Raw genomic sequence first — 18,611 nt, forward strand, 5'->3', positions numbered from 1 at the left:
CACAGGGCCATCCCCCCAGCTTCAGATTCTGATACGCACAAGAAGGAAATGTGCCTTCTGTCACTGTGCTGAGAACACTTACTTCAGGATTTGAAATCCACTCCCCTTTTCGAGAACATCAGGCTAAAGACCACTAGCAGCCTGTGATTCTAGTACCTTCATCTATGACTGTTTATAAGATGCATTTTGATTAAAGAAGACAACACAGTAAAATGAAGTCCATTTATTAAGAAGATAACTCCAAACAATCACAAGTAGTTCTCTTGCGTACTTGGCAAATGCACAGGAAAAAAAGGTACCTTAACAGAGTCCACGGGATTTTGCTTACACTACAGAAGGAGTTTATGGCAGTTTAATTCAAGGCTACAAAAACTACGGCTGTGACATAAACATAACATTCAAAAATAACTCAGGGTCCAAATGTCCCTGACCCAACAAATCTCTGAACTAGTCAGGTCGACACAGCCACTGGCAGGGACACAGAAACAGAGCCTCAAAATCAATTCAACATGACGCTGAAGCGCAGGGGGGCCGTCCTGAGACCTCCTAAATTCGTGGTTAACGCAGACTGACAGTGCTATCTATCTGTGGGCTCCACATGTTTTTATTTCACATAAACCTGTTACACTGTCCTAGGAGAACAAATGCACATTAGATGAGAGAAAGATAGGACTCACTGTCTCGTACCACGAACAGGATTACAGAAAATGCAAGGCCGGATGTGGCCACGCTAACAGATTAATGACTTTTCTGACAGGCACCTCACAGGCAATGAAACATAGCTTAAAAATACGCTGGGGTAAGCTCCGTCCTTCCCTTTGTGGTTACCACCTGGATTAGGCTTCCTGAGCTTGGTCGGTTTTTCTCTGTGATCCAGTCATGGAAGGTTCTAGAACAAAGAAGAGAAGCTTTACATTTTAAAAGGAAAAATCTGGACACATGCTTAGAGTCACATTACTGGTTGGGTGGGTGGGGGGTGAGGGCACAGCAGCAGCTGTAAAAAATCCTCTAAGGTCTCATGGGCACAAACCTAGGTCCCTGATGATTTCAGAACTTTACTCCTAATTCCTGACTGGCTAGATTTGGCAATGATTTCAGAACTTTACTCCTAATTCCTGACTGGCTAGATTTGGCAAGGTTTTCATTTTGCTATTTTTCTGCATTGTTGGAATCCTTTATAACACAGTGGTACGATTTTATGTGATTAAAAAAAGATTTTAATTAGTTCATTCTAAGAGACAGACATGGGCACAATACTTGACACTTAGCTTATATCACTTCCCAGAATTAAGAAGAAAGAGAAAAAATTCATTATTATTTTTTTAACAAATATTTATGGAGCGCCCACAGCTGTGCCAAGCAATGGAAAAAGATGAAAGAACACACTATTACAATAAAACGCATTCGGTGTTGGAATGGGGCATTTAATGACCAACTCTGTGTGGGGAGGGGCAACCAACCGTGCCTGGGGAAGACGGGAGACCTCGTCTAAGAGAGAGGAATGAAAAAGGGCACAAGGAATTCACAAGGTTTAACAAGTAGCTGATCATTTTTAAAATATTTACTCTCAGTGGCTGTGAGTATACCATCTCCTCCAACAAACCCCAGGTGGGACCTTGGCCCTTCCTTCACCAGAGAACTCGCAGGAGCTCCCGGGATCTTTAATGCTGATAAGCAACCTGTTGGACCACAGCTGATGTTCAGCTGTCCAGTCATTCGAGCTCCCACTCTGGGGGTTGAACACGTGAGGGAAGTCCGCAGGCTCAAAATCCCAAGCGCTGCTCCAACTCCCTAAAGTACTGTCATGTGTCCTGAGCCGTCTCTGGGGGCAGGGCTCAGGGCACAGTTCTGAAGGAGACCAGTCACAGCTGGATGTGCAGAGGCGTATGTGTTACTTAGGCAGGTTAATAAATGGTCTTACTTCTCCATCCTCCTTGTCAGCTGTCTGGAGTGAGTGGGAGAGAACACCATTCTAACCATGGACAGCCAAGAAGGTAACATGCTCACAGACGTTGCAAAGCCAGCTTTATGTCAACTTGTCACGTGAGTTTTCAAATACCACAAATGGGTGAGCATGATTTCTGGGGCAAGGCATGGCTGTCCCAGCCCACCCTCTGTCAGTTGTGGCCCAGCACTGAATTACACACATGGCCCCAGATGTTCCATCTAGGGTCCTGGGTCAATGTCTCTGTCAAGAGACATTGCTGGCAGTAGTGGCCTTTAAAAAGAAACTCAAATGCAAACACCATTCAAGAGTTGTTCCTTCCACAACTTCAAATTTTTTTTTCTTTTGCAGATCCAGCATTAAGCATGATACCCGGTAAAGATAGGAGTAACTGTCGGGACAGTGGTTAAGACCGAGGGCTCTGCAGCCACACTGCCCGGGTCAGATCCTGGCTCTGCTGTGCGACCTTGGGCAAGTTCCTTAGGCCCACACTCCCCATGCCTCCGAGCCCCCAAACCTTAAATAAAGACGACGGCATCTCCCTCACAGACCTGCTATGAGCATTTAATAAGATCATGGTTATGAGTGCTTAAATAGTGCCTGGCATGTAGTGCTATATAAGTGCTTGTTCCAAACATAGAAAGTCCCAAATAGCTCCCAATTCCATTTAAATAAGATGTAACCTCAGGCCAGAAGCAAGCTTCTTCCTCAGCCCAAGCCTTAGAAATATCCTGTGCAAATAGCCATCAAAGCGGCTCAGACACCGGCTCTGCTGGGAGAGTCCATCCCCACTCCATGAAGGCAGGGGCCTGCTCTTATTCCTCATCGTCTCTGGGCCCAGCAGAGTCCCTGGCCCGAATGGGTGCTCAGTGAACACACAGCTTAACTCCCCCTTAAATAGAGGAGAGCGGGAAAACTGAAGATCTAGGCAAACACAAAAGAGCTCACTCTCTCTGTGACCTTGCAGTGCCACCCATACTCACACAGGGCTGAATATGATTTCAGGGACAAAGGATGCTTCCTGTGGGTTTGTGGCTTGGCACTAATTCAGGCATGTGGGCCCAGATGTTCCACCTAGATCAGCGGCAGATTCCATGCAGCTACTCCTCTTTAACAGACAGAACACGGTTTACAGGCTCCAGGCTTACCCAGCCCTGGGTCACACACAGTGCTGAGACCTTGGCACCACACTTCCACGTCTTACCCTCCTAACAATTATCACCGACCCCCATTATACAGACGGGGAAACTGAGGCCTAGAGCAGTTAAACAACATGCTCAGATTGGCCAGCTGGTGGGTAGAGGAGCCAGGATTCAGGTCGGCACCATCAACCCCTCCACCCCGTGATATTGACAATGAGGTGCAAGGTGCCCTCAGAGGTCAGGCCCTCACGAACCACCCAAGTTGATAAGCCAAGATAACACGGGCCTGTCCTTTCTCCCACAAGAGGCAGAGAATGGAAGCTGCTGAGTCACTGAAATGACTGTGATACTCACTCGACCAGGAATTCCAAGGGTGTCCAGGAGCTGAAGTCGGCCTCAGGCATTGATTTCCTGTTCATCGGTGTGTCCAGGGTAACCCTGCGAGCACCGAGATAAGCATGTCACATGTGCCTCCCCCTCAGAACAACAGCTGCCCCGGCCCTCCTTGGCCAGGAAAGTATGTGGAGAGATCACTCGAAGATAATCAGAGAGAGGCCAGGAAGCCGTCCACAATTACAGAGATCACATCCCAGCCTGACTCACCAAGCGCTTCAGAACTCACCCCTCAGGCAGACAGGAACAAAATGAAAGGGCCATGTTTTGCCTTTTTTTCTAAAACACTGTCTTTACTAAGTAAACTGTTCTGCTGTTTATGTCTCCATTCACTCCCTAAAATGTGGCAGACTCATTTCTCAGGTTTTTGTATGTGTAATCATAATATTCCTTTAAATATGGGGAAAAGACCAGCCTCATCCTTCATTTTGTGGCTGTTTTCCATGAAATCTTCCATTTTTCAGCAAGGGAATACAGAATTCAGGTATGTATGACTTTCCCAAAACCTTCAGGCCTCGGAAATCATTCAAAATAGCCGTGAGACCAAGTCACAGAATCACAGAAGCCCACAAATGAATACGTGGACAGCCCAGTCCCCTAGCAGACAGAACATCCTCTTTATAGGAGCACAGCTAAGAGACAAGCCATTTGGTCCTGGAATCCCTCCAGAAACCTCTCCCCGTAGTTTCCCATATTCTTCCCCAGGCTCCCCTCTCCATCCCACAAACCTAATACAGTCTCTCTTCTACACCGACCTTATAATGACTTGAAAGACAGAACTACAAATAATAAAAATTAAATGTGTAAACTATTTTTTAACAAGGAGGGAGAGAGGGACAGATAGAGGGAAGGAAAAAAAAACAAGAAAGAGGCAACAGAGACCATCCCATCAGCCAAGCAACCATTCTGGAAAGCCCAGGATAATCCAAAACCTAAACAGGTACCTTCAGGGCCTCTGGTGAATTTCAGAAGCCAAGGTGAACGGCACACACGCACCCCTGGTGTAGAGTGACTCTAGGACACATGTGGATTCTCAGCCATGGGGCAGAAGTGGGGGAGACTCCCAGCACTTACGAGGAGCACGGCGATGGCAGCAGACCCGGACGGCATGCCGCTGTCCTTCCCGGCCAGGCTCTGGCAAAGCTGGTGAACCGCACCCTTGGCCATGCCGTAGCCAATCATCCCTGGGAAATAAGGAGAAAGCATTTCAGTGACCACTGGCCGCCACTGGTATGTCCAAAGAACACCACGCCAGGGTCCAGAAGAGGACGGGAAAAGAGAACCAGGGACGTCCATGGAGAGAAAGTGTAAGGGACATAACCTTCTATTTGCCTGGTACTTAATATTTATCACAGAAGCCATGAGGTTAATCCTATTTTTATTGCTAAGGAAACAGAGGCTCGGACAGGTGAGTAATATGCCCAGGCTCACACACAGACTCGCACCGAGGCCAATGGAGAGGTTAAAAGCCAAGCAAGAGTTCTGAACCCCTGTATCAACAACTGCTTGTGAGCAGCCTGCACACACCCACCCTGGGTGCCCAGTGGGTCAGCAAAACCGAGCAGTCATTTGAAGCGCAGGCTTTAGAGTCAGGCTGAGCAGGTTCAAAGCCCCACCTCTTCCACTTACCACTAAAGAAATCCAGGCGGGTTCTCAAAACCTTTCTAATCCTCAGTTATCCCATCTGTAAAATGGGGATAAAGTACTTAATTCTAGGCTCAGGACAGGGCGGGACTTCCATAAGTGTTTCCCATCAGATTAATAGAAGTGCTATGGCCTGGAGTCCAACTCCTTGTTTAAACTATACCATCTGGGGAAATTCCTTAGTGGTCCAGGGTTAGGACTCGATGCTACCACTGCATGGGGCACAAGTTCGATCCCTGGTCCAGGAACTAAGATCCCACAAGCCACGCAGCACAGCCAAAAAATAAAAAAATAAAGTACACCATTTGAGCAATTGTGACATATGGGCATACAAGCTACCTACTAGCCTTCCTTTCCTCCCATGAGTCAGCAAATGCTTGCTGACAGAAGTAAGGCATGCCTTCTTTTATTGAAATACAGTTGATTTACAACATTGTGTTAATTTCTGCTGTGCAGCAAAGTAATTCAGTTATACATCTATATGTTCTTTTTTTAATATTCTCTTCCATTATGGTTTATTACAGGATGTTGAATATGGTTCTCTGTGCTTCACAGTAGGACCTTGCTGTTTATCCAGTCTATATGTTGAATACAATAGCTTATTAGGACAGGGTTCTGTCTGAACCCCCAGACACATGGCAAGCGAGGTCTCTCTCCTCTCCAAAGTTCCCCACAGCACCCAGCTGTAGGTGCACTAAATGCAGCTATCACAGTAACAAAGAATGGTTAATTGCTGTCAACACCCCTCCACCTTCGGAAAACCACGACTTCCAAAGGTCAGCAGTGCCCTTAAAAACCCCAGCAGGCATGCTGTTTAAAGAATAACAACTGAGGAGGCATCAGAGGTCCAGGGGGAGGTGGGGCTCACAGCCCAGACAAGAAACCAATCACTGAACCGCTTCCACAGTAACCTCAAATTGCAAAAGAGGGTCAAGGTTTCAAAAAGTTATTTAGAAGTACAAGAAGAATATTTCACCAAACCTGGCTTCTCTGTTTAATTAGGGGCAGGAGGCCAACAATGGCAGAAAGATCTAATAGTAATTAAAATAAACCAGTGCATGAATCTCATTCGATCAGCCCCTGTCCCCAGCAAACTCCTAGGACTCTCTCTTCATTCCACTCAAACAGCATGAAAGCAGGGAATCGGATGAAGAAAGAAACAAGCAGCCAGCAGCCAGCAGCCCTAATGGTTTAATTCCACAGAATTCTACACAAAGTGGGTAAGGGCGTCATTGGCAAGATATGGAAAAAAATGCATATCATTAAGAAGATAAAAACTGTCTTTCCAATTACAAAATGATCAGTGTAGTCCCTAAGGACTGATTTCCAAACATAAAACAGATCCTTAAATGGTAAACAAAAGTGATCACCATCACTTCCATACAGTTTATGCCCCAGTGGACAGTCTACAAATACAACCTTGGACATAGGAGGGTGAGGGTTGTCTCAGTATCTTTCCAAGTGAAAAACTTTCTATTTTTGAACAACTTTTCTTGGGTTTGAGGGACTCCTAAGCCTGCTCATCACCTGCTTTCACAGATTTCCCCAGATTTTTCTGGGGTCCGAATCAGTTAAAAGATTTCATGACTCAAATAAGTTTAACAACATCTAACTAACGAGCTGAAAGATGAACAAATTTATTAACATCTGAAGCAAGAGTAACTGAGCATAAGTAAGCCTGGAGTAAATAATAATAATAGTTCACATTTACTACTGACTCTAATACCTTTTCTAAACCATTTACATCCATTAAGATGTTTACAAGTCACAACTACTATATAAAGGAGGTATTACTATTTACCTTCATTTTATGGATGACAAAACTGAGGTTCAGAGAGGTTAAGTAACTTGCCAAATATCACACAGCAACTAAATGGCAAAACCACAATACAAAACCAACCCGTGTAGTTCCAGATCCCATAGTCTTAATCAGTATCTGAAACTATAAGCAAAGAATATTTACAAACCAAAGGCAAGTAGAAGACTGTTTTGTCCTTCAGAAAAATTAGTCTTTCAGTCCTAGGGTTTTTTTTCAATGTCAAGCTATTACTCATTTCTCTATTTACTTTCTAGTACCTCTGCTCTATGTCACCTTTAATAAAAATCAGATCTTAACCCAACTAGCATCTAACATATGCACAGCTTTAATCATTGCAATAGCCACGGACTTGTAAGATCACCTGCTCTGAGAAACATGATAAGAAAATGAGTGGCAAGAAATTATTAATTTGTAACAGCCTCACAGTTAAGTTAGTTACATTAAAATCAAAAAAGGTGCTCAAGGTTTCCACCACTTACTAAAGAGATCCCAAAAAATCTCCCCCCCCCTTTTTTTTAAGAAGAGTTCAATGTAGGTAGTCTTATAGATAAGACAGTTTCTGCCTCCCTGTGCTAACTCCCTGACCCCCTGCTTAAATTCTTTTAGCCCGATCCCAAAGGGAGAGTGATGGGTTGAACTGTGCCCCCCAGCCAAATTCAGATATTGAAGTCCTAACCCCCATACCTCAGAATGTGACTGTATTTGGAGATGGGAGGTAATTAAGTTAAAATGAGGTCATTAGGGTGGGTCCTAATCCAATATGACTGGTATACCTCTAAGAAGAGGCAATTTGGACACAGACAAACACAGAGGGAGGACAATGCAAAGACATAGGGAGAAGACAGCCATCCACAAGCCAAGGAGAGAGGGCTCAGAAGAAAGCAACCCTGCTGACACCTTGATCTTGAACTTCTAGCCTCCAGAACTGTGAGAAAATACTTATGCCACCCAGTCTGTGGTACTTTGTTATGGCAACCCTAGCAAGCTAACACAGGGAGTACAAAATGCAAAGGGAACTTGGATCTGCATGATGTAACGAAAAAGCACAGAATTTAAAAATGATCAGGATTTCAATTCAATGTACGTTTGCAACTTATTTTTTGCATAACCCAGACAAATTACTTACCCTAAGTTTTAGTTTCCTTATCTGTAAAATGAAGAAGATAATAATGACCTCTACCCCAGGATTAAATGACTATATATAATAAGACTTACCATGGGCCGGGCACTTTGTACATATTAATACCTCTAACACCTTATAACTACTCTTCAAAGTAGATATTACTGTCACTATATTACAATTAAGGAAACTACAGCAGAAATATCATCAAAGAGAACAAATGATTTGTTCTAGGCCACACAGCTAGGGTGAAGAATCTACCTCAGCGTCTCTCGCTCTACAGCTCACAGTATCCTTGGGACACGTGAACACAATGTGACTATTACCTAGCTGATAGCTACTGCAACACCATTCATTCCCTGGGTGCATCACAGATAAATAAACAAGATGAGGGGCTGCCAGATTACAGCGGTCATTCACCACCGCGAACATGAGGACAATGCAAATGAAAAGATCAGGAGTTTTTCCCCTAAAAAAATTTGGGCCTAAAAGGAAGCAAAATCCATCAAACTGTAAAGCACCTGAGAGGGTAAAGGGCTTTAATTGTCCTCATCTCACGGAAGTGTCCAGCAACCCCAGCAAGCAAGTATTAGCATCCCCATTTCACAGACAGGGAAATGGAGGCTCACCCGGAGTCCCATCCAGGGCGGCCTTGGCCCCTGCCAAGGTCAGGAGGCCTCCTTCTTTGAGGTGCTTGGTGGCCAGGTGGCTGGAGATGGTCGACGTCCAAATGCTCTGCTTCCACATCAGGTCACAGTTTTTAAAGAGAGCTGAGCAAAGAAACACACGAGGTGAGCATTCACAGGGAAGAAAATGACAGGTGAGCTCGACTCATGGCGCCCGACACTCCAGGAAGCCCTCACAGCCACTCTGTGTCTACAAGGAGATCTAATACAAACAGCCCAGGGCTTGCGGTCAGAGACACGGGTTCGAATCCAGGTCACGTGATCACCTGAGTCTCAACTTCCTCACCTGTAAACTGGTAAATGTCAGCCAATAAATGAGGACTGTTGACAAATATGCAGGACTGGCTTTAATTCAAACATTGTCCTACTTCATAAAGGGCATTAGGTCTATAATTAGAACCTATATATCTAAGTCAGGTTTTATCTGTGATAAAGGGACTATTACCATCTGGACATAAAGAGGGCTTTTATGGAGCTACATTTTTTTATGGCTGAAAGTTTAATGCCAGCTTTAAAGACGCTTTAAAAGAAAGCTGAAATAACAACCATTTTGCAGTTGTTTTAACCCTCTGGCCTTCCAGAGATGTGAAGAGGAATAAGTGGTAAGGAGTGTCACATCACCAGCTGAACAGTTGTCCTCTTCCTCCCTCACAGGACACACAGAACCCAGTGAAGCTGCACCCATGACCCGGAAAGAGAGACCTCCTGATACAGGAGGAGGGGTTTTCAGTAGGTGACAACCAAGGTACTGCATTTCCCTGCTAAAAAGAACTATAAAAAAAAAAAAAAAAAAAAAAAAAAAAAAAGGATGGACCCACATGTATCACTTTTTGTTACCAAAATACACAAAAGGCCATCAGGGTGTTTTGCCAACCTGATCACCACACAAAATACCAATTTCCCATTTAAGTGTGGTTCACAGAAAATCAATTCCTTTTTAAATGGCTTTGGCTGATAAATGTAGAAGGAATGATAGAATTAGAAAACTACCATTTTCCAGTCCCCAATGGGATGACTGACTCAGGTAGAGATTACCTACCAATGGATGCTTATAACCATTAGGTTTTGGGAATCTGGGGTTCTCAAGGTGTTTGGGAACAGGATATTCATACACGATGCCAAAGTACCATCCCATAGGTCACTTATAATTGCAAACAGAAAAATGAACCTTTATGATGGAAATCTATCAGCTTGCCACCTTAACCAAGCACGAAATTTGGCATCACTCTGGATGGAGAAGGTCATGTGACATGGTAAGCTCCCTACGTGATGCAGTGTGAAGTCCACATCACTCAGGAAGCATTCTCACCTCAAAATATTTGACCTGAATCTAAGCAAGCCTCTAGACCTACCTTCCAGTTCACAGGAAATACCAGGGACAGAGGAACAAGGTAAATGATACCTTAAAGAAACAGTTTGACAAATTCAGTGTGGGTGACAGTCTATATGAAAACTGCCCTGGACCTGCCAAGTCTGTCACAGGAAAAAAAAAAAACCATTCTAGATTAAGAGACTAAAAACAACAATAAAATGCAGTACATAAACCCTGACTGGAACAAATTTAGAGAAAACAACTATGAAACATATGGAATAAACTGAGGTAATCAGAACATGAGCTGATACTATTAATCTCATAGAATCACTGTTAATTTTCTTAGGTATGAGAATGGTATTACGATGTGGGAGAACAGCTTCATCTTTGGAGGCGCATGTTGAAATACAGTGAAGTGTCAAATTGCTTTCAAATGATCAACAACAAAATACACACACAGAGGACACACATGTAAGAAAGCAAGAGAATGCAAGTATAGCAAATGTTAACAAGGATTGAATCTAGACGGAGGACATAAGGGTGTGCGTTGAACTGTTCTTTCAACTCTTCTGTATATCTGAAAATGTTCGTAATAAAAAATGGAAAATATACTCAGCTTTAACAAAAGCTCGGTTTTGAGTCCTTTTGACCTTCAGAATGATCTCTCCATTCCATTCACATCCCCCCACTCCCAGTAATAAGCCCTGAAAGACTGGGGTAGAAACAATGCTGATTTCATTTCGTCTCCTTTTTAAATGTCAATCTCAAGGTCCCTCTGCCCTAACCCCCTTCTATGGGAAGTTTTTTCTTTATCTGTAAAACGGGGTGTTGATCCCTACCTCACAGCTACGGTAAAGCTTCTGAGAGACATACAGGAAAACATCTGACCTGACACGTAGTATAGACCCATCCCCATGCACCTGGACAAAGAGAAGAGCAAAATGACTAACTCAGAAAAGGACTCACACTTGGACTTGGCATTGCCCCCAGCCCATCCTCCAGCCACACAAAGGATCGCATCCACCTTCTCTGCACCCAAGAGCTTTCCAACCTCAGCCGTCACCTGAAATAAAAGGGTTGGGAAGATGCACTGTCAGGTAAACCTCAACAGGCTGACATCTTTACAGTCACCTCTATTTATTTTTCGCTTCTTCTTAAGTCAGTTCACAGTACCTGGCAACTAATACTTTGAAAATAAGTTGCAGGACCAATTTATAATGCACATTTGGATAGTGAAGCTCGACTACATTTCAGTGTGATTTTTATAAAGCAACCCAGTCTTCTTCTGAACATCTAAAGGGTGGAGACATATGCATCCCTGGAATAAAACAATAAATAAAGTAGGAAAAGTTTTTTAAAAAATCACCTAGGGCTTCACTGCCTACAGCTAGCCTTATGGTATACTTCTTTGCCGACTTTCTTTGCAAATCACAGAATCATAATCTGAAATAATCAATTCCACTCTCCTTGGAATACAAGTATCCCATTAACTGCAACTCCAAGGGAAAAAAAAGCCAAAGAGAAATTATTTTTTTTAAAAAGCAATAAAAAATAGTCAACAGCAAAATGTTGGTAAATAATGAGTACATGGGGGTTCATTTTAATTCTCTATTTCTGTCTGATTAAAATGTTTAAAGTGTTGAAAACATATACATGTCCTTTTGTTACAATTTATTAAAACAGAAGTCTGACAAGACAGACAATCCTGGTCATTACCCATGACCCTTTTCCATATTTTTCTGGAAGGCATCTATGCTCACCACTATACCATATTTTTTCTGGAATGGCTGAAAGGACCACAGCCTCTCAATAGCTTTGTTAAGATCAATCTTCTTAAGACTTAACACAATGGTGATAAGTGTAAATGGTGTTAATTCTCCCAGCAGTAACATTTCAGTCTCTGACTGCTTTCCTTAACTATTTCCGAGCCTTAAATTACTTTTTCAAGGGACTTCCCTGGCGGTCCAGTGGTTAGGACTCCGCACTTTCACTACGCAGGGCACGGGTTCAATCCCTGGAACTAAGATACTGCAAACCATGAGGCCCAGCCAAAAACAAAAATTACTCTTCCAAAGAGACTGCATTAGCAATGGAAATCAATATTTCCTCTCCGTACATTCTATACCTAAAGCTTTCATTTTAAGAAGATTTCTGAATATCCCTTGGCAAGTATCTCACCTAATCGTGATTTAGCTTTTGCTGACCTTTTGCCTGTTACCCTGGTTCCCCGGCTGCCCCTCCCTTGATTTCTAAGCCACACCCTGCTGCCAAGAGCCCAGATCCCAGCTGCAGAAAATTGGATCATTTCCGCTGACCTCTGTACAGGCACACAACCTGTGCTCTCTACTTTTTAGGGAAGCATGGAGCCCGTACCAACAATGCACCTGCTTGATTTGTTTTTTTACAACCTCTGTCTTTTATTTTCATAATAAAATTAAAACGAGGCATTTTAAAACTCCTTCCCCTTAAATTCTGCTTTCTGCCCAATAGTCTTCTAAAGATTTAGTACTTCTCTCACTTCTTCATCTTATCACTGTCATCGTGAACTTCCAATCCAGGGGGCCAATTTTACATGTATTAGGATTGAACTTCCTCTTCTGGAGCTTTAGAAACAAAAACTGGATGTCATGTTTTTGTCCAGAAATTCTTAATTGAGTGACTGGGGGATGAGAGAGTCTCCTACAGGAATGGTTAAAGATTTTAAAAGCTAAGCTTATAATAGTGAAGGCATTTCCCAATCTTCATCGTAAAGATGCATTGTATGGTCAAGACTCAGATGCGGACAACTTCACATTCCAAAAGGGATACAGACATCAGAAACCTGCAATTAAAGGAGCAGGAGAGACGCTGATTACAGAGAACCACGTCTGGAGGAGCTGCTGCTATCCAAGCCCAGGTGCCTTCCTAGCATTTGGTTTTAGTTATCATTACTTTATTCACATGAAGCTATTTTGCTGAGAATCAACTTAAGGTACAGTTAAGAGCACAGACATCAAACCCCCACTGCCCAGGTTCAAATCCTAGCTCTGCCACCTACTAGCTTTGACCTTGAGCAAACACCAGGGACTTTTTTGCCTCAGACTCCTCATTTCTAAAAGGAAGATAAAATGAGAAACTGTTTTACAGAGATTGAGTTAATGCAAATGCAAATACGGCACTTAGTATGGTATATAACACACAACGAAGCCACGTCAAGTTTTACTATTAGGTCCATTAAAGACAATAATATAATTAAATATAGGAAACATTGAGAGCATATTATAAAAAGTAAGGACAACAAAAATCTACATTTTGGAATAAGTCAGCTGGGTTCCTATATTCTAAACTATGTCAAACTGATGCTTTAGGAAGAGCAAATGAGCAGTTACAGTATAGTCATAATTTATTTGGGCTTTTTGGGGGGGTTTTGCCACACTGTACAGCATACAGGATCTTAGTTCCCCAACCAGGGATCGAACCCAGGCCCCCTGCAGTGGAAGCACAGAGTCTTAACCACTGGACTGCCAGGGAAGTCCCAGGGTTTTTAAAAAAATTTTAGATTTATACATGTATACGTTTGGAGAAATGGACTAAAATATAACAAAATATTAACTGCATCGTGAGAACAGAAATGATTTCCTTCTCCTTTTTGCTTAACTGTATTTTCTACATCATACATGCACTACTTTTAAAATTTTTTTAATTTGTTATAAGAAATAGCTGAGGGTTGGCATGAGAACCATATAAAGCACATCCTCATGCAGCTGGTGGGAACAGCTCTTTCAGAAAGGCAGAACCGCTTAAGAGCATCTCAGATATTTATACCAAGATATCCAACAAATTGTTAACAGTGCTTCCTTCTGGGCAGGGGGAGGTGACACTATCACAGAGAGAAAGAGGGGTATTTCACAATTTACCTATATATTTGTATAGTTTTGTTTGCCTTCTTATTTTACAGTAAGCCTATACTTTTTTTTTTTTTTTTTTTTTTTTTTTTTTGCGGTACGCGGGCCTCTCACTGCCGTGGCCTCTCCCGTTGCGGAGCACAGGCTCCGGACGCGCAGGCTCAGCGGCCATGGATCACGGGCCCAGCCGCTCCGCGGCATGTGGGATCCTCCCGGTCCGGGGCACGAACCCGAGTCCCCTGCATCAGCAGGCAGACTCCCAACCACTGCGCCACCAGGGAAGCCCCAAAGCCTATGATTTTATAATTAGAAACAACCTGCTTTGTTAGTATTCTTGCTTTGAACGGGGGGGGGAGCCCACTTTTTAGAATGTATGCTAAATAAATAATCAGAGATAGAGACGAAGAAGTTCACCACAGTATTCTTGATAATGGTAAAAAAAAAACCTTGCAAAAAACTTAAATGTATAATTAAGTGCAAACTAAACAAACTGTGGCCAATCCACACAAAGAAAAATTACATGTCAACACAGGTTTTATTAAGTGATCTGAATAAGTATCTAAGTTAAAGGTTAAGTTTTTACAAAAAAGCTGACCATGACATATAAAATACGAATTTATTTCAACTTGTAAAACTAGTAACATACAGTATGCATAGTTTGTAAGACAAGAAAATGGGCCAAAATGTGAACTAACTAGTGAGCTAACTAGACATGAATTATGGGCTATTTATCTTTGTGGTTTTTTTCATTTTTTCCAAATTTCCCTCCATGAGCACAAATGGCTTTCATAATTAGAGAAATAATACCTGAAAAAAAGGAAGAGCACACAGCCGGTGGAACCCTATCCCCAGCGTTCCCCTACCACATGCGCGGTAGGGCCTTCTCTAGACTTACCTGGTCAGCCTGCTCCGTAAACGAGTCTGTCATTTTAACCAGGACGCTGGCACTGGCCTCTTCATTCTCCACGACGTCGATGCTGGCGACCCACTGGATCAAGGAGAAAACAGCTTCGGTCAAGAGACAGTCAGTTGTTAAAGATCCATGCCCAGGAACTCGGGGAGTGGAGGCACATAAGAGGCTTTACATGAAAACCACCTAGAGAAAGTATCTAGCAACCAACCTCTTGCACTCTTTGCAGGGCATCTGGCTTCAGCCAGTGTACCCCTTACTGAGCCCCAGGCTAGCCCATTCTGCCCCCAAACACCTCTTCCTCTTCCACTCCCACCTCTGAAAGTCAAACCCTGATCGTGCAGAGACCCCCTAGACCAGGGGTCTGCAAACCTTTTCTGTAAAGAGCCAGAGAGTAAATATTTTAGGCTTTGCTGGCCATACAACCTCTGTTGCAACTACTCAACTCTGCTATTATAGCTGGAGAGCAGCATACACAACAGTAAATGAATCAATGAGTGAGAGTGGCTTGTGTGCCAATTAAACTTCAGACACTGAATTATGAATTTCATATAATGTTCACATGTCACAAAATATTACTCTTCTGATTTCTTTTCAACCATTTAAAAATGGGGAACTATTTCAAGCTCTTGGGCTCTATGAAAAAAGGTGTCAGGCAGGATTCAACCCACGGAGAACTGGAATTTTCCGACCACTGTCCCAGAGCATAAAGGGATGACTGTGGGTTCAGAAATCAGATCAGGCTTTGAATCCTGGTTCTGCCCTATAGAGGCTTTCTCGGTCACCCACTCTGCAGAGGTTCCTCACCTGTAAAACGGAGGGTTGTCAACAATGAACGGTGTTAGTGTGAGAAGTAAATGGAATGTAAGATTCTACAGCTGCTGGCACAGGTGACACATGGTTCTTACTCAGAAAGCTCCAAGGTCCGGGAGTCTGAAGGTCCCAGAGATAAGCATCTCCACCACAAGCTTTGAAGAACACAGCATCCTTTCAAAACACTCACTACTTCTGTGTCACAGCCATGGGGATACTGAGACAAAGAAAAGGTTCTATCCCCACCCTCCCGGAGCCCCCAGGAAGAAAGGCAGAGAAAGACAGGAGAGTCACAGGTAAATCAGCTCCGCAGATTCACCAAGTCAAAGGGCCAAAGGGCCCGCACCGGGAGGAAGCACGGCCCTTGTATCTATAATGTAGGTGGATACAGGAGCCCTGTATTAAAGTTACAGGAAAGAGTAAAGGAAACTAAGAGTATGTAGGAGCACAGTGCTTGGACTTTGGCTGGCAGTCCTTAAATGTTCCCATTGTCACCACCATCCACGGCTGCAGACCTGGGAAGATACCCTAAGACAGGTAAATGGTGGGAAGGTGATGTATTTAGAATCCTTCAAAGCATATTCCTATACCAGACTGTGAGTAAGAAGAAAACCCTGGCACCCTTTCTCTCTGGTCCCAGCGCACCCTTGCTCAGGCTGCTGCTAAGTAAACACCCACGAAAGCTCCCCAGAGTGGGGTCCCTGACCCCGCCACAAGCTCGGCGACAACCTCGTCTCTTCCTTGCTGCTTTCTGGGGAGCGGCTACTGATTATGCAAAGTAGTAGAAGTAATCTTTGCAAAACAAAATGCTTTGCAGGCTTCAAAGTATCACATATAACGGAAGCAAATGGAACAGAGGTATATATCAATAATATATATGTATATATATCAATAATAGCTAACATTTAAATAGCTTTTACCACGAGTCAAGCAACTTACAATTTATGCACAACGACGCCATTCATCTCATTTAATCTTCGTAACTCCCCTAAGAGATAAATACTATTATTATCCCCATTTTACGGATGGGGAAACTCAATTTCTCTGACGTTAAGCAAGCCGTTCATGGTCATAGGGCTAGTAACCCCAGGCAAGCAGTGTGATTCCAGATCCTTCCCTCTCATTACCTCTTCCTCCGTCTCTGTTCTCTCGAGTCATGCCAGACTTTCCGGGCCTGGAAGAGGCCGACGGAGCAGCCGCCGCATGCCCCCGAACCTTTCTCCTTGGAGAGCAAAGGCCCTGCACCTCGGGCCACGGGGTACGCACGCACTCGGAGACAGAACAGACGTGTAGACGTGTGCATACATGTGCAATCACCCATGTCTGGGGGTGCTCTGGGGCCCCCAGCTTCCTTCCAGACCGCGCTCCGGCGCTGCGCCTGCAGGCCCCTCTGGGCCCCAGTCACCACGGTGCCCGCCCGCAGCCCGCCGAATTACCCAGTTGCGGTCGCGGAACGCCTGCACGCATCGGGAGCCCAGCGCGCCCCGGCCACCGTACACCAGCACCCGGCGCGTCTCCCCAGCTACCGCCGCCATCCTGCTCCTCCGGCTCGGCTTCCGCTGCTCTGAATGGCCCTGAGCACGAACGTGGCGCTCCGCCCCGGCCGCCTACCCCGCCAAGAGGGACCGCCCGTCGGCCGCACCCGCAGCCGAGCCCGCTGCCGCCGCCTAGCGCGCAGCCACACTCGGCGAGCAGGGCCGCGCCCCCTCATCCCCCGCCCGCTGCCCCGCCCCAGCCCCAAATAAACACCCACGCGCGGCGAGAAGTGATCTCGAAGTGCCGTTTCATTTTAGTGTGCACAACAAGCCTATGACAAGTTAGGAAACTGAAACAGGAGAGTCTCAGCCACTTGCCCAGAAGAGTAGGAATTCGAACCCAAGTCTTTAACGGGGTTCTGCCTAATCACACCTCCATTCAGCCTGGAGGAGCATGCGCTTGTTGAAGATCCGTCAATTCCCGCAGAATTTTTCGAAAGATAACTGCTTAACCCCTAAAACACCAAAAATTGACATAGGTCCATCATTTGGGGCAGAGATAGGATGCAAAGGTATTACACATGGCCTGCCTTCTCAAAGCGTGCTTCATGTTACAATAAGGATAACGAATGTTATTGGTCACTAACTAATGTGCCAAGCACTCTCGTAAGCCTTTTATAAGTATTTTGTTGTTCATTACCAGAAAAACATTTGCTATGTCAAGGTTATTGTGATGAAGACAGCTGTTGCATTTCAGAGACCTGATCTCCAGCCCCAACCCTGACATCCAGTTTTCTCAGGAGAGAAATGTCTGGAATAGCACATCCCCTGCCTACCACAAAGGGTTGCCGCACCATCAGGGGTGAGCAAGCATACGGTAAAAGCCTTTGTACACCGCACAAGCTGTGGAGACACTCTTTATTTTCATTGCGGAGAGACCACAGAAGTGAACCCCCATTAGAGGGAAGAAAACTATTCCCATCACCATGTCTCTCTGCCCCTCTGTGCTCTCCAAGTGAGATTCCCAGAAGTCCTGTTGGTTAACAGGGCAACCTCCTGAACTCCCTCCAGAGCTCTGTGACCAAATAAGGAATTTCACTGCCGCTTCTGCCCCACTTTGCCCCCAAAGCTACTGACAATGACTGTTACCAGTCTCACATGATGTGAAGTTGACATTCAGCAATAGACTAAAAGTTAAATTTTTAAAGCCACAGTATAAGATAGAAATCGTGGAATATTTCATTCCTTGTGCCAGTAAATCAAAAGAAAAGGACAGATCTTCACTCTTAGGAGAGACAAAGACCCCAGCAGGGTGATGGGAGATTATTATTTGCTAACACATTAGAAAACACTTTCCTTTCCCGTTTCAGGTGACACAACAGGTGGGGGCAGGGGGGAAGGGTGGAGATAAAGGGGGGCTGTACGTGTTGGGGTCCAGGTTTCCCCAACAGTCACAAATTAACTCTGA

At 44.4% G+C, this 18,611-nt stretch overlaps 1 protein-coding gene across 4 annotated transcripts; it reads right to left on the reverse strand.

The window, feature by feature from the left end:
• Nucleotides 1–210: 210 nt before the first annotated feature.
• QDPR (quinoid dihydropteridine reductase) lies at nucleotides 211–17,361 on the reverse strand. Of its 4 annotated transcripts, XR_004350067.1 has the most exons (8): nucleotides 17,105–17,361; nucleotides 14,841–14,933; nucleotides 11,028–11,124; nucleotides 8,693–8,833; nucleotides 4,555–4,664; nucleotides 3,442–3,525; nucleotides 2,929–3,053; nucleotides 211–889 (listed from the first exon to the last, which is right to left on the reverse strand). XR_004350067.1 is itself a non-coding variant. In XM_032633270.1 (7 exons), exons 1-7 carry the CDS (start codon nucleotides 17,201–17,203, stop codon nucleotides 784–786), a joined length of 729 nt encoding a protein of 242 aa, XP_032489161.1. In that variant the 5' UTR covers nucleotides 17,204–17,361; the 3' UTR covers nucleotides 211–783. The 4 variants fall into 4 exon arrangements, 2 of the variants coding, with proteins under 2 accessions (XP_032489161.1, XP_032489160.1); XR_004350068.1 differs by lacking the exon at nucleotides 2,929–3,053 and adding an exon at nucleotides 5,110–5,164 and having other exon boundaries at nucleotides 14,841–17,238; XM_032633270.1 differs by lacking the exon at nucleotides 2,929–3,053 and having other exon boundaries at nucleotides 3,442–3,528; nucleotides 4,559–4,664.
• Nucleotides 17,362–18,611: the final 1,250 nt, after the last annotated feature.

The sequence above is a fragment of the Phocoena sinus genome, chromosome 5 (assembly GCF_008692025.1).
Source record: "Phocoena sinus isolate mPhoSin1 chromosome 5, mPhoSin1.pri, whole genome shotgun sequence".
Lineage (NCBI taxonomy): Eukaryota > Metazoa > Chordata > Mammalia > Artiodactyla > Phocoenidae > Phocoena > Phocoena sinus.

Bases quoted from the DNA above. Each gene is read 5' to 3' on its own strand.
- QDPR (XM_032633270.1), bottom strand. From the start codon at position 17,203: ATGGCGGCGGTAGCTGGGGAGACGCGCCGGGTGCTGGTGTACGGTGGC. The intron at 11,125-14,840 runs GTAAGTCTAGAG...CTTTTATTTCAG, and splicing joins TTACGGAGCAGGCTGACCAG to GTGACGGCTGAGGTTGGAAA. The intron at 4,665-8,692 runs GTGAGCCTCCAT...CTTATTTCCCAG, and splicing joins CGCCCTGGATGGGACTCCGG to GGATGATTGGCTACGGCATG.